The sequence below is a fragment of the Carassius gibelio genome, chromosome B9 (assembly GCF_023724105.1).
Source record: "Carassius gibelio isolate Cgi1373 ecotype wild population from Czech Republic chromosome B9, carGib1.2-hapl.c, whole genome shotgun sequence".
Taxonomy (NCBI): Eukaryota; Metazoa; Chordata; class Actinopteri; order Cypriniformes; family Cyprinidae; genus Carassius; species Carassius gibelio.
Genome location: NC_068404.1, coordinates 29,526,306 through 29,542,794, shown reverse-complemented (window position 1 = coordinate 29,542,794; position 16,489 = coordinate 29,526,306). Strand labels below are relative to the sequence as shown.

The 16,489-nt window shown below is 33.7% G+C and overlaps 1 protein-coding gene across 1 annotated transcript in view; it reads right to left on the bottom strand.

The window, feature by feature from the left end:
- Window positions 1-5,169, bottom strand: part of LOC127965569 (anosmin-1) — a 50,269-nt gene extending 45,100 nt beyond the window's left edge. The window contains exon 1 of the mRNA XM_052566392.1: window positions 4,947-5,169. Within this exon, the coding sequence (XP_052422352.1) occupies window positions 4,947-5,114 (168 nt within the window). The 5' untranslated portion in view covers window positions 5,115-5,169. The remainder of the gene's footprint in view (window positions 1-4,946) is intronic.
- Window positions 5,170-16,489: the final 11,320 nt, after the last annotated feature.

Below are 16,489 nucleotides of genomic sequence, written 5' to 3'. Positions count from 1 at the left end.
CATTTTGTCATACCTTTACAGTCCAAAGCTGTTATCCTGAAGGCTTTCAATGTTTTAGACCAAATTATTCTGTGAAGATTAGTATTATGAATACTAATTTTAATTTATTTATTTCGTTTTAGTTCATTTAATTTTTCTACTCATAATAGCACTGCACTGTTAGATGTATTATTTAACTACAAATTTAATTTATGCATTTTTTATTTTACTCAAACATTTCTCATATTAATCCAAAAGCTGTTGTTGTTGTTTTTCTAGGAAATATTATTATAGATATATCTACATTTTCCCCCCTAAATTCTAGCTTCTTAAAATGTTTAATCATATAACATAATATTAAGAGTATCCGTATTATTCAAATTGCAAAAGATAACCAAAACCATGAGAGACTAGACATTTTTGGATTGGGCAACATGCTGGTAAACCAGCAAACTGACGTTCTTATCAGCATTTCATAAGGTGCAAAACATCTACAGATGCCACATTCCGGAGATAAACGGGCTGTAAAGTGGAAATAATGCACTCTTGGGTTGTTTAAAGAGCCATTATTACTTAGATAAGTTCAGCCGTAACACACCCCGCAGTCAGACCGGCCAAAGAGCAGATCTCATCAACACCAGTTATATTCAGAGCCAATCAAGCGCTGAATCTGAAGGGTTGTGGATGTTTCTGAGCACATGAATCGGCACAACACTCCATTCATGTCTCTGCTAATGAAACCCTCACACATAGGAGTTGCTGTGGTTTGATTCCCTTCCAAAGTTGTTTCATATCAAAGGCCCTTGACAAGCGACACGGCACCACTTCTTTCCAATGTTTTCCTTTCCTTTGGATCAGAACGTGCGTCCCTCGAGACGAACGGAGGGAACTAATGGCTTAATTTAAAACGCAATAATTTTTACGACGCCAGGCGCACTCGCAGGACTCTCTGACACACCTTTGGCTTCATACGTCCACACATAAATAATTCCACACGCAGCAGATGCTTTCCCGAACAGAGCCGGCCTTTCAGCTCGCAGACGCTGGATTTACAGCCGGGTGTTTCCCTCTGTCCGTTACACAATCACCGATACATAAATACTCTCCAATAAGACAATAAAAACTCCAGAAAGCTTCATTTCACTGTTTTGATGACCTGCACTGACATACTTATTTGGGACTTAAACTTTCCAAGTTTTAAAAAGTGGCTTTGATAAATAAAAGAGACTGATTCTAACAAACTGATTCTTACTAATTATTTGAGCGGCAAACCTGATGATGAACACATTCTCCAGCACTAGATGAGATGAGAGCTTCTTGTTCGGATGGATGGATGGATGGATGGATGGATAAAACAATAGATGGATGTATGGATGGATGGACAGACGGATGATGGATGGATGGATGGATAAATGGATGGATGGATGGATAAACCAATAGATGGATGGATGGATGGATAAAACAATAGATGGATGGATGGATAAAACAATAGATGATGGATGGATGGATGGATAAATGGATGGATGGATGGATAAAACAATAGATGGATGGATGGATGGATGGATAAAACAATAGATGGATGGATGGATGGATGGATGGATAAAACAATAGATGGATGGATGGATGGATGGATGGATGGATGGATGGATGGATGGACAAAACAATAGATGATGGATGGATAAAACAATAGATGGATGGATGGATGGACATATGATGGATGGATGAATAGATAAAATGATAGATAGATGGATGGATGAATGGATGGATAAACAATAGATGGATGGATGGATGGATAAAACAATAGATGGATGGATGGATGTATAAAACAATAGATGGATGGATGGATGGATAAAACAATAGATGATGGATGGATAAAACAATAGATGGATGGATGGATGGATGGATATATGATGGATGGATGAATAGATTAAATGATAGATAGATAGATGGATGGATGGATGGATAAACAATAGATGGATGATGGATGGATGGATGGACAGACGGTTGATGGATGGACGGATGGATGGACGGATGGATAAAACAATAAATGGATGAATGGATGGATGGATAAAACAATAGATGGATGGAGGGATGGATGGATGTATAAAACAATAGATGGATGGATGGGTGGATGGATGGATGGATGGATGGATGGATGGATAAAACCATAGATGATGGATGGATGGATGGATGAATGGATGGGCGGAAGGAATGATGGACATATGATGGATGGATCAATAGATAAAATGACAGATAGATGGATGGATGAATGGATGGATGGATCTATAAAACAATAGATGGATGATGGATGGATGGATAAAATAATGGATGGATGGAATGATGGATGAGAGAGAGAGAGAGAGAGAGAGAGAGATGATGATGATATATATACAGAACAACAGATGATAGACAGATGGATGATAGAACGAATGAAGGATGAATGGATGGACAGAGAGATGGTTGGACAAATGGATGGATGGACGGATGGATGATCGAACGAAAGAAAGGATGGATGAATGGAATGACAGAGAGATAGATGGACGGATGGATGATGGAGGGATGGATGGATAAAACAATTGATGGATGAATGAGAAAGAGATGGATAGATGGATAAATGGATAGATGATGGATATACAGAACAACAGGTTTTAGAACGATATCACTAGTTAATCAACTAAATATAATACTTTTCTTTCTTTTCTATTTTTTGATCATTCCTAAAAAAGCGTTGATTCCCAAGTTTTGTTTCTGAGTGTTCCAGTGTTTCAGTCTCTCAGGCTCTGAGTGGAGGTTGATCTGAGCGATGCAGAGGAACTGAGGGCAGCAGCTCGGCGTGTGACGCTGGCATTTGGTCATCAGGAGAGTTCAGAGGGGGGTGCATGTTTTTGCAGCTGACCAGACCTCCCATTTTCACATGAAAGACCTGCGAACACACACACACACACACACACACACACACACACGGCCTCCGGACACTCTTTATGGAGCACCAACAACAATCGCTTTCTATTCCTGGAGCTCCCAGCCAGTTCAACCAGCCCTTTATCAAGCTCAGCCTGTCACGGCACTTCCTGCGCAGACAAAAGACTTTGCCTGCTTTCTCCATACGTCCCTTTTGATGTTAAGAAAGATGTTCCCCTCAAATCATTAACGGCTAGCTGCCAAATGGCAACATCATAAACCGTCACGACTGCATTTATCCTCGGATGCATGTCAGCTTGTTTGGGTAGCATGGTAAGTTTCACGCTTTAGATGCATGCATTAACCTTGAACACACTTGTGTGCATTCAGATGCAAGCGGAGAGGAAACATTAGAAGGAGAAGAGCCTTTCGCTGAGCTCTGAGGAAACTAATACAGTGTAGACGCAGGACTTCTGATAAAACAAGAGCGTAAGAGCAACACAAACCCTCACTTTCTAACAAGGAATCATGTGTTTCACTGCATGCTCTCATACGCTGGAGATTACAAGGATCAGCCAAAATACAATAAAGTCCCAAAAAATGCCTTTTAAACACACATTAAACCAGTTTCAATATCTTACAAGGTACAACCAACAAACAAGAATGCAGCTTGAAAACGACAAAAAAAAAAAAGCTTATTTTTTTGCTTTTTCATTAAAATCAAGCACTCTATACTAAATACATTTTAAAAATACATTTTCAATTTACATTTATAAGATTATGGGATGGAAATGTGTTTGAATTTAATTTAAGGGGGAAAGCATTTACATTTTTTGACAATTAAGCACTTTATCCTGCACAGATACCATTTTTTGATAGATAGATAAATAAATAAATAAATAATAATTATAAAAATAAAACACACACACACACACATTTATATATATATATATATATATATATATATATATATATATATATATATATATATATATATATTTATATTTATATAATCTTTCTCCTCTGATTAGAACCATTCAATGTTGTTTTATTTGTAAAGAACCCAGAGTGACTTTACACATCAATCAAGTATGCAATCTGTTTTCTGTGAATATGAATCACTTCTTTAAACCAGATTAACCAGAACAGAACAGATGGACGTTCAGAGCTGAAAACTGATTTCAACACCTCATCAATAAATTACAGTACCAGCAGCCAACCGGATGACCACGAAAAACATTTCATTAATGAAACTCTAAACATGAAACCTGAATAACCATAGTAATAATTAAATGGACTAAATAATTCATCACTATTGACGGATTGAAAACTGACGATATTCCATGGGTCTGTTCCAATATGAACTCAATATTTAAATAAATATTATGTAAAATAAGTATCCCTTTCATATTCTGTCATGAAATAGTTTTATTTCTAGGCCTCTGTAATAATCATCATCAATGTGTCAGGTTCAAACAGTTTTGCCAACAGATAATGTGCACTTAGTTTTTAAACATTAAAATGAATTTAAATAGTGTAAAATAACAATAGGCTAATGTTGTTCATATATTATATAAATAAGAGATTAATCTGATTTCATTTCTGTACATTCCATTTGAACACATGCACTCTTTAAAATAAAGGTTCTTCATTGGCATCAAAGGTTCCACAAAGATCCTTTACATGAAACCTTTTCATTACTCTAAAGGTTAGGTTCTTTACAGTGGAACAAGTTTCCTTTAGATTATAAAACACTAAGAAAAACAAATACTGGTTTAAGAACTGTTCACTGAAAGTTTCATGAAAACAGGTTCTTCTGTGCATCTGTATGAAAACCGCTTTTGAACCTTTATTTTTATGAGCGCGTGCTATAGCCTATATATCGGTCATTCAAAAGCGCTTATCGGTTGACCATTCTGGCAATAATCCTAATAATAGCCTATTAATAACCAAACATATGTATCTAAATGTCAAGACTGTGTATTCAAAGTCAAAGTTTTATAATGTTGCACTGAAGCTGATGTTGAAGAAGCGCGAGTCTGTGATAATGTCACATTCTGACATACCTGGAAATGTTTGAAAGCGGCAGAAATGCGCGTGATGTGCAGGCTGAGGCATCGCGACGCGCACCTCGCGCGGAACACGCTCGCGCTGAAGAACTCGTCGGCGGGTTTCCTCGCGTCAGCGCTCGCGGCGCTCCACAGCAGCCCTGTAATCCACATGAACGCGAGCATCGCGGAGCTGGTGTCTGCAGCTGCACAGAGAGAGAATGTGTCTGAAGAAGACTGAAGAGAGACTGAAGAAAGTTTCGCGCTGAAGAGGGGCGGAGTCAACGCGCGTCACTGCACGTAGCCCCGCCCCTCCAGACGCAGGTAGAGTATCTTCAGATGATGGACAAAGTTCTGCTTCTTCATGCCATCATCAGTTTTGTGGCATTTTGTTTACATAATATGTCTTCTTTAAGATTTGAAGGAAACAACTAAAATTCACATCAAATTGTTTATTTCATTGCACTTTATCTATTATCCTCCACTTCAGCAGCTTTTGCACATTTTATAGTCTTATTCTCTGTAATTTATAAATGTGAGCAAGGAGCACAAAAGCAGCACAAATATATTTGTAGACATAGACAACAATACATTGTATGGGTCACAATTATATATTTTTTATTTTATGCCAAAATGTTACATGAAGATATTGTGTCAATTCCATGCCATAAATATATCAAAACTTATTTTTTTATTAGTAATATGCATGGCTAAGAACTTCATTTGGACACCTTTAAAGGTGATTTTCTTTTTTTCTATTTTGTTCACTCAGATTCTAGATTTTCAAATAGTTGTATCTCAGTCAAGTATTGTCCTCATAACAAACCACACATCAATGGAAAGATTATTGATTCAGCTTTCAGTGAAGTTTTGACCCTTAATTGACCCTTATAACTGAGGTCCAGGGTCTCACACACACACACACACACAGACACACACACACATTTCACATATATGACAAAATCAAACAAGAATTATGAGCCTGGCTGTTCTGTAAATATATGCAAATTAGTGCATATTTAATTAGATAAACTAAAGTTCGGCGTATGTTAGAGCTGCTGAAGTGGAGAAAGCCGGATTGAAGATATGTATTGAAATAGAAATAGATCAAGTGCAATATAATAAACATTTAAATATGTATTCTGCATGTCTTCTTTCCAGTGCATTCAAACACAATGGCTTGCAGTGATTCCAGTGGAAACTTCCCATGTGAGCTTCACACCGTTTTACAAGCATTGCAGACATGTCTAGCATTATTTCTGCTCGCCAGCCACGAGTAGAGTAGCGTGGAAAGAATGACTCCAGCGCTTATTAAAACAACACAAATGCTCCCGAATCCCGCCGGATAGAAATCGCCACGTTAAAAAGCCGCTGAAAAACTTCCCAGAAGGCTTCATAAAACATCATGACTTCACTCTCTCGAAGAAGCAGCAGCGTTTGGTTTGCATCTAATGAGTTTTTATGGGTATTCCTCCTGAACAGAGCAGGACAGAAACTGGGGCTCGTAATCGGTAGGTTTGGCCTGCGACTGCTGCGCCGCGGGCCAGCCGGAGCCCGGCCAAATACTGCAGCGTACTTCTCTAATGAAAGCAGTCAGGACTGGGTTCTCAAGATGCATTGGCCACACGCATCTGCTCAGGCTCCGGTCGCTTAACGTGGCTCAATGCATTCAAACACTGTTTTTAAAAGACAGCACTCAATAAACACATTATTAATTAAGCATATATGTACAGCCAAGCAGATGAATGCAATGCGTTTAATTACGCATTAAGCGTTTTCCTCCCATAAGTTAAACACTTAAGGTGGCTTACTGCATTATAACTTTTTTAAATGTCCAAACTCAATAAACGTTAATAATAAATCATGCTGTGTACATACATACTTTGGTGCATTAAGAAGATCTGTAAAGTTGCAAAGAATAAAGAGATATTCTTAATAAAAATTCAGGCTCGTCCACAACCCTCTAAAATGGCTCGTTTAAACACGCCCACATCTCTACGTCACTATGTGTGAAGATTTGCATAACACCGGCCAAATGTTCACGCATAAAATGAAGGCGCAATATGCAATGTGTAAAAAGACAGTGTAAGTCATTATAATCAGTAATTATGTCCCCACTGGATGCAACAAATGCCTAATTTATTACTAGTTTTGTCTCATTGCTTCGGGAGACACCATCACAGTGTTAAGGGGCACAACATTTCCGTCACATGCTTGAGGCATTCAGCCAATCACAGTGCACTGGATAGCTGACCAATCAGAGCACACCTCACTTTCAGAACGATGAGCTTTGTAAAAGTCGACGTGTTTCAGAAAGGCAGGGTATAGAGGAGAAACAGTAATGTACATTATGTGGAAAATAATGTGTTTTTTTTTATCTTAAACCATGTAAACACATTGCATTACACCAAATACACAACATAATGTGCTTTTTAGCAACGTTGTATGACCCCTTTAAGTGTTTTCCTCCCATAAAAAAAAAAAAACATTATTAGGAAAATGCTTAAGTCCAGAAGAATTCTTATTCTGGACTCATCTGCTTGTCTGTACATTATGCTTTATTAATAATGTGTTCACTGGGGTTGGTCCTCTTAAAACACTGTCTTAAGCCACATGAAGTGTTTTTCACATGAAGTGTTTCTGAACGTCTCCTGGTCGTGGGTGTTTTTCTCCATCAGCGGTGGATTGGTTGTGTACGGGAGATCCTCGTCCACTCCTGCACCCTTCAAAGGTGGATGTCTGCGCACCTTGAACGCTCCTGTAATGGTTTAAATAGTTGCTCATTGCAGTCATATGTTGGCTCAGGTTATGTGTGTTGCGAGCGCATGTGGACAGTGTGCGGTCTCAGGAATCAACTCAAGATTCATGCTTCTGAGATTTGACACAAACAAATAGTAAAGTTAATGTGGTGTATATCTGCGAGTCATGAATAAACGCAACAGGTTAGATTTACACAGTAACCAGCTTTATATATTTATCATCAATAAATCCAGTGTCTCAATCTCATACATTTATATGATCGATTAAAGCTTGTTCCACAGCCATTCACAGCAGTATCTTAAGTGTTCATACATTTTAAATTACATTTAGCATTTTGATGGTGGATTGTATCCAGAAAATGATTATGTATTCATGAAATTAAATCATATTCCAGTTTTAAATGGGTTTCTGATTACAGATAGCCTGTGATTACACAATAATAGTTTTTTGTTTTTTTGTTTTTTTACAGAAAACCAGTTTGAAGGGAGCATTGTTTGCTTTTTGGGTTTAAAGAATTTCTTAATGTGATCATATGATGCTGCTTAAAAGGACATTATTTGGTGTATTTGGTGTAATGAAATGTGTTTATGCGGTTTAAGTTTAAAAAATTAATTTAAAAAAAACATTATTTTCCACAATAAAATACATTATTGTTTCTCCTCTATGCCCCGCCTCCTGAAATGCGTTGATTTTTCACAAACTCATCGTTCTGAAGCGAGGTGTGCTCTGATTGGTCAGCTGTCTGGAGCGTTGTGATTGGCCGAATACCTGAAGTGTGTGACTGAAATGTTACGCCCCTCACCATAGGTGATGCCATCTGCTGAAGTAATGAGACAAAACCAATAAAACCCATTGGAAACAAAGCATTTGCTGCATCCAGTGGAGACATAAATACTGATTATAATAACTTCTACTGTCTTTTTATGCATTGCGTTCCGTATCCCACTGCGTAAACATAAAATCAGGTCTGGAGGAACGACGAACAACAAGTGCTACTCTACTCTATTATTTCAGAAGCTTTCGACACAATGCACATTAGCAGCATCTGGTGGTCTGACTTGTTTTCTCCACCGTATCTGACAATTTATCGTGGAGCAGAGGATGTTTTGAAGGAGCTTCATTAGTTTATGTTAAAATGATCTAATCCAAATGCATGGACATTTTTTAATGCATGAGCCTTTAATGTAGGCCTAAAGAGTCACGCATCTCTGCATCTGATGACGTGAGCCGGCGGTGCACAGCTGAAGTCAAAGGTGGGACTCTGGCTCTCCACATCAACACTGACCCTGAGTCTCGCCTGGAAACAGCTGTTTACATCTGTGTAAATATGAAACACTCTTTCCCTTCAACAACTGACGCTTATGAGCCATTCAGAAACACTCACACATCTCAGACGCCAAGTGTCTGGCCTTGAAAACAGATGAGAGAAAACAGCATCATGTTAGACGATCCGTGAGAGAAAATCAACACATTTAATTTTCTAATCTATTATTAGTTTCTGTTAAAGAGATTAAAATTCTGTTTAGAAATCAGAGAGTTTGAAATAATTAATTTTTTTTATGTTTTAAAAAAGAACGCCTCTTCTGCTCAGCATTTATTTGATCAGAAATATGGTCAAATAATCTGAAATATTATTATAATCTAAAACATCTGTTTTCTGTGTGAATCTCTGTTAAACTATAATTTATTTCTGTGATGCACAGCTGTATTTTCAGCATCATTCCTCCAGTCTTCAGTGTCACATGATCTTCAGAAATCATGAAAATATGATGAATTACTACTCAAGAAACATTTCTGATTATTATCAATGTTGAACTCAGTCGTGCTGATTAATATTTTTGTAGAAAATGTGATACAAAAGTTTGGGATCAGTAAGATTTACAAAAAATAAATAATTAATAATAATTTTATATTTATCAAGAACACATTAAATGAATCAAATGTGACAGTAAAAACATTGATACATATTTATTTATACAAAATATTTATATTTCAAATAAATGCTGTTCCTTTGAACTTTCTGTTCACCTGTGAATCCTGAAAAATAAAATATATCACGCTTTCCACAAAAAATATTTTCAACATTGATAATAATAAAATTAACTTAATATAATATATAATAAAATAATATATCAACAACATGAAACAAGAATAATTATTTGTGCAATATAATTATTTTAAATATTTTATACATAAATTATGAAAACATTAAGGAATAAGAATTGATTCAATGCAATACATACATATATATATATAATAACTGCAAATTATTAGTCCAAAGCTAAATGAGTTTCTTTTTTGTTTCAGTGAAGCGTGTTGTGTGTTTAACTGTTCATTTGAGTATTTTGTTTAGTATTTAAGTCTAATTATTGAGGAGGGACTAGAATAATCATTATTAAAATTGCAGAGAACTGGAATTCAAATTGGAGACATAATTCCCCGCAATTTCCATTCCATCTTTTCATGTTTAGCTAAAGGAAGTCGAGGCAATCAAACACAATAACTTTCAACAATAACCTGCAAATGGTCAGCTGTTGAAATAACAGCCATCTGCAGATCAAGTGAAGAACAGAACGACTGAGAGCACAGATGTCCCTCTCCCTCACGCTCCTGGAGGACGCTTAACCTCTCGCCCCGGTCAGACGTCTGCAGCATCTGGAAGGACTTTTCATTCAGAACTCCAGCGTGTGCAAACGCTGCTACCATTAAAGAAGCCAAACGTCACGGATTGAAAGCATTTGAAAGCATCTCAGCACACCCAACCTGAGCAAACACAGCTCACAATGAGGAGCCGAGCAAGTCGCTTCACGTCCAGCCGACGAGAGAGTCTTCATTCTCCTCCATGAGCTCACGTCAGCTCAGATCAAACAGTGATCTTCAGCTAATGCATTGATTTTTAACTGTGCAACTGATGCATCATGACCAATGCTGCTTTTATCTGATCAGAAATACAGTCAAAATGTTGAAATATTATAGAGTATATAGTAAAATAATCAGAAATATTACTTATGAATGCAACATTAACACTAACTTTGCTGTTTATTAATGCAAAGCTGCTTCGAATGGAAGCTTGTTTCTGCCACAGGATACAAAAATTACAAAATGTGACATTTTATATTACAATTCACGCTATTTTTATTTCTTTTTTTATAAACATTGAATTTCAAGGGGAGAAAAAATATCAAAATTGTAAAATACAAACTCTGGATTATGAGAAAAGTCATAATTACTCTTAGGCTTCCATAAGCTATATATATTTAACATTAATATGATCGACCAATGGAGTGAGATTGGGGGCGGGGCTACCTGTTTGTTCGACCAATGGCAGATGGAGAAATTGTTTGAAACTTGCTTGGAAACAAACATTAATTTAGCAATCTTAGAATGATTTCTGACTGAAGTAATGATGCTGAAAATACAGCTTTGATCACAGGAATATATTATATTTTAACATATACTCATACAGAAAACAGCTGTTTGAAATTGCAATAATATTTCAATTTTTTTCATAATTTTCAGATCAGGATACTCAGCAATACTAATAAACAAACACTATAGTGGGACTTCAGGAAGTGAATGGATGATGTCACATCAAAGAAGTCCTGAGGATGTTGGACAGAAATAACAGTCGTTTATTCTATTCTGAATAGCAGAGAAAGAGCATAAAGCAGGCTGTTTGAACGACGTTCCCAGATGAATCGTTCCCAAACAGACAGGAACATGAATCACAGACACACAATGACACTGGCCCGTATTTGCTCAGCGGGCGTCTGGCCCTTATTTGCTGTGTTCAGGTGATGGGGTGCAGGTGTGCTCATTGTTCGGTCACCTGTGCTGGATCTCAGCGCTGTTCGGCTGAAACAACAAAGCTCTGCGTGTGAAGGAAGTGGAGTCAAGCCCGGGCACAGAAACCCTCTCAATATACTCCATCCCATCCATAAAACTAGATGAAACACTTCAGCAGAGAAGCAGGTCAGCAGCCAAACATCTTACCAGCAACATCTGCCAAAAGAGCTTTTTATGGCCAAGTTTTATTAAGAACACGAACACTACCAATCAATTATATATATATATATATATATATATATATATATATATATATATATATATATATATATATATATATATATATATATATATAACAAGTCTCTTCTGCTCCCCAAAGCTGCATTCATGTGGTTAAAAAATACAATAAAAATCTGAAATATTATTACAATTTATAACATCTGATATCTATTTGAATAGATTTTAAAAATGTAGATTATTTACAGCATATTAGTTATATTAAATATTACTTATTTTATATATTTGTATTTATTTAAATCTAATTTGTATTCATTTATGTACTTATTTATTTACTTATTTTAATATATAATATAATATACAATGTGTTTAATTAGATCTAAAAATTGTATTTATTTACAGAATAATAGTTAGATTAAATATTACTTATTTTATGTATTTTTATTCATTTTAATCAAATTAGTATTCATTTATGTACTTATTTATTTACTAATTAATTCACTTATTTGAATATATATTATAATATAATATAATATAAAATGTTTAATTAGATCTAAAAAATGTATTTATTTACAGAATATTAATTAGATTAAATATTACTTATTTTATCTATTTTTATTTATTTTAATCTAATTTGTATTAATTTATGCACTTATGTATTACTCATTTATTTACTTATATTAGTATATAATATAATGTAATGTGTTTAATTATTATTTAAATGCATCTTTATTTTATTTAAATGTATTCATTTATTCATTTACTTGTTTATTTATATATTTTATTATATTTGTATTTATTTTAATCGTATTATTTATGTATTTGTTTGCTTTGATATTTATTTACTTATTTTCATACATAATATAATATAATACAATAATATAAAATGCGTTTAATTATTATTTAAATGAATTTTTATTTTATTTACATTTATCTGTTAATTTACCTATTTATTTACCTATTTTATTATATTTTAAATTATTTGAATCTGACTATTTATGTATTTGTTTGCTTGGATATTTATTTACTCATTTTACTTTGCAATTACATTTTAAATATATATTCAGGTAGAAATCAGCTTTTTTTAACTGTAATAATATTTCACAATTCTTACTGTATTTTTGAGCAAATAAATACAGTCTTGGGCAGTAAAACTGAAAATAAAAACTGATTTGAAATATGAATCAGATCTCTAATAGTATCTCAGAATAACTCTGTTCTGTAAATGTCATGAACATCTGAGCGGTCTTTGTTTCTGAAACTGATTTATTCTCGATCAGTATGTGTGCACTTTATAAATATTTCCTCTCTATAAAACAGAGGAGAAAGTCCTTCTATCAGAGTCTGTGTCTGAATGCAGCTCTGTGACGGAGCGAGAGCAAATATAAACTGAACTATTTCTGCTCATGAAGCGTCACATAAAGCATTTCAATACACAATATCTCTTCAGATGGTGGAAAATCCCCACAGAATTCCCAGCATTCCCTGTTCCGAGCTCCACATAAATATCCCAGCCGTCAAAACCGGACACTGAATTTATGATTCAGATCCTGTTGATCTAAAGGCTTACACGCTTAACATGATTTTTGTAGACTATAGCGTCTAAAATTGTTCCTACATTGAAAACATTGAATGAAAAGAAGAAAGGAGTTGACACGCATCATGTCCTCCCTCAATAGTGCTGAAGAGAAGATTGCTTTATTTATTATTATTTTGTGAAAGAGTCATGATGAGGAACGAGCTTATTTATTCAAACACTTAATCATTTTCATATTCACCTTATTCTATTTCAGTATGAAAGAGCAACAAGTTAAAAACATTAGTTTAAATATTAACCATTTATTTATTCATTCATTCATTTTACTATTTTTTTATTTAAATCTATTTTCCTTAAATTAAAATAACTTAAAATTACTTATGTAATTCTATTTTTATTTATTTTAATCAAATATGTATTTACTCATCTCTATGTGTTTATTTAACTTTGTTTTTGTTTATTTTAATGTATTCCTATTTTATTTCAATGTGTTTACTTATTTATTTAATTATTAATTTATTATATTAATTTAGTCTATTTTCTATTTATTTTATTCTATTTTTATTTTAATCAATTTTTTTAATTTACAAATATTTACATATTTTTCATTTTATTTTAATCTAATTTATTACTCATCTTTGAATCTATCTATTTATTTATTTAACTGGTTCTATTAATTTATTATTCATCCATTATTTACTTATTTTAATCTATTTCTATCTATCTTAATCTCATTTGTATTTGTTTTCTTGCTTACTTGTTTATTATAATCTATTACTTCAGAAACGTTTTAAACACTATCTAATTGTGTGTTATGCTGTGATCAGTAGGTGGCGCTGTGTCCCATCATTTACAGCTTCATCTCCTCATAGACACACACACACACACACACACACACACACACACACACACACAAACCTCAGAATGAGATGACATGTATTACATTTCCAGCAGCATCTGATATTCAATTATTAACTATAAAACTACACACTACTGGGCTAAGCTTTGGAATAATTAAAGTTTTTTTTTTTTAATGTTTTTAAAAATTATTTTAATTTAATTTTTCAAGATTCACAGATGAACAGAAAGCTCAAAAGAACAGCATTTATTTGAAATATATATATATTTTTTTTTTGTTTCATTACTCACGTCTTTACGGTCAATTATGATCAGTTTAATGCAATATTTGTTTAATCTAATTTGTATTTTATTAATTCATTTATTTACTTTTGCTTATTTTAATCTATTTATTTATTTGCTTATTCATAAAATAATGTAATATATATTTTATGTTGTACTTAATATTGTTTATTAGTTTAATAGTTTAATAATAAATATTTATTAATATAATTTACTTGTTTTAATCTATTTTTAGTTAAATACAACACCCATTTATATAAACAACAATTTTATTCATTTTTATTCTATTTTAATTTGTTTACATATTTATTTACTTTATTTAATTTTTATTTATTTTAATCTAGCATTAATTTATTTTTATTCATGTAATCGCTTTATTTTTATTTGAAATCTATATTTTAATTTAAATTGTTCATTTGTGATTTACTGGTTTTAATCTATTTTTATTTTGCTTTGTTTTTGTTTTTTTTTTTTTTTGTTTTTTTTACCTTTTAACTATAACTATACACGAAGGTCAGAAATATTTCTAAACACAAACTGGATCTGTGCTAACAATCAAGCTGCTCTGAAGGGCAAAGTTCATGCAGCTCGTGACCTTTGAACCCTCACAACCATAGACATATAAATACCTAGACGCTTCATTGGCCGCTCGACTGCACGTCAATTGTCGCCGCCATATTGGAGCGGGCAACTCTCATAACTCTCACATCTGGAAAGAAGAAAACATACCAGACTCAACGACAGATTGGACACCTACAAACCGTCACACGATAATAAAAACAGATCTCGGGGTGTTATCTTTCACAGGTATGACTCAGCTGTTCTTCCTCGATGTTTTTTGGTCATTTTTAACATAATGTTGCCAGCCAGTGTCAGACTATTAATAAATAGCTAGCGATATCGCAGTGAAAGCTGAGACTTCATAAGAATTCAAAGTTTAAATGAATTCTTATTACGTTTTAACTTATATTGCCGTTTATATAATAAACTAAATGGTGTTATGAGCACAATATACAGAGTGAGCCCTTTGGCTGTCTAGATTAATGATGGAGCCAAATCTTCTTTCTTTAATTTCACTACCGTTACTTATTTACAAAGATGAAGTGGTAACACTTTAGAATAATATAGTCCTTTAGTTAATGTTAGTTAATTCATTAACGAACACGAACAAACTATGAACAATACATTTATTACTGTATTTATTCATCTTTGTTCATGTTAGTTAATGTTTTTCATTGTATCACAACTTTTGATTTAAATAATGCATTAGTAAATGTTGAAATGAACATCAACTAATATTAATAAATGCTGCAGAAGGATTGTTCTTGCTTAGATCATTTTAACTAAAGTAGTCAACTAATATTAACTAATGGACCTTTATTCAAAAATGTTACAGATTAAGTTTATCATCACTTGATTATAAGGATTTCATTGCTTTCCATAAAACTGTGAACTGATTCTGTGTATTCTTTTTTCTTCCCTTTTAGCCATTTGCAAACAGGACAAGGACAGCCTTAAGGAAAGCTGAGGAAAGCTGTTCTCAGAGACAAGACTATTCCTCGTGTTGTGTTTGTACTAAACCCAGAGCAGCCCTGAATGAATCGACAGAATGACCCAGCTCATATTCTAAAGCCATTAATCGTCTGAAAGCATTAACTTATACCAGAAAACAAGACAGAAATACTAAGGGGAAAAAAACTCTGCATTAATCACTTAATCGTTTGATTCTGATTCATTCAGATATTTCTAATAATGTTGATACAATTGCTAATACTGCTCTGATGTTTATAATAAAAGATGACATAATCATTCATAAAAAAAAAAAAATTAAACACAGCAAAGAAATAATGGATGTTGCATTAAGTAATTTATTTTCTCATTACATACAGTCAAGTATATTACAGATCTCTTCATACTCGATATAAAATTAGATTCATTGGCGTCTATATTCAGATTTGAGAGGTTAAAGGGCAGAGAGCATGATCACTATACAGCGGATTCCTCACTGCTTCCTCTCATCAGCAATAATCTGGGGAAGAAAAAATGATTACACTCTGTATTCCAGTGCTAATATATGAACATCATGAAACCAAGACATTTG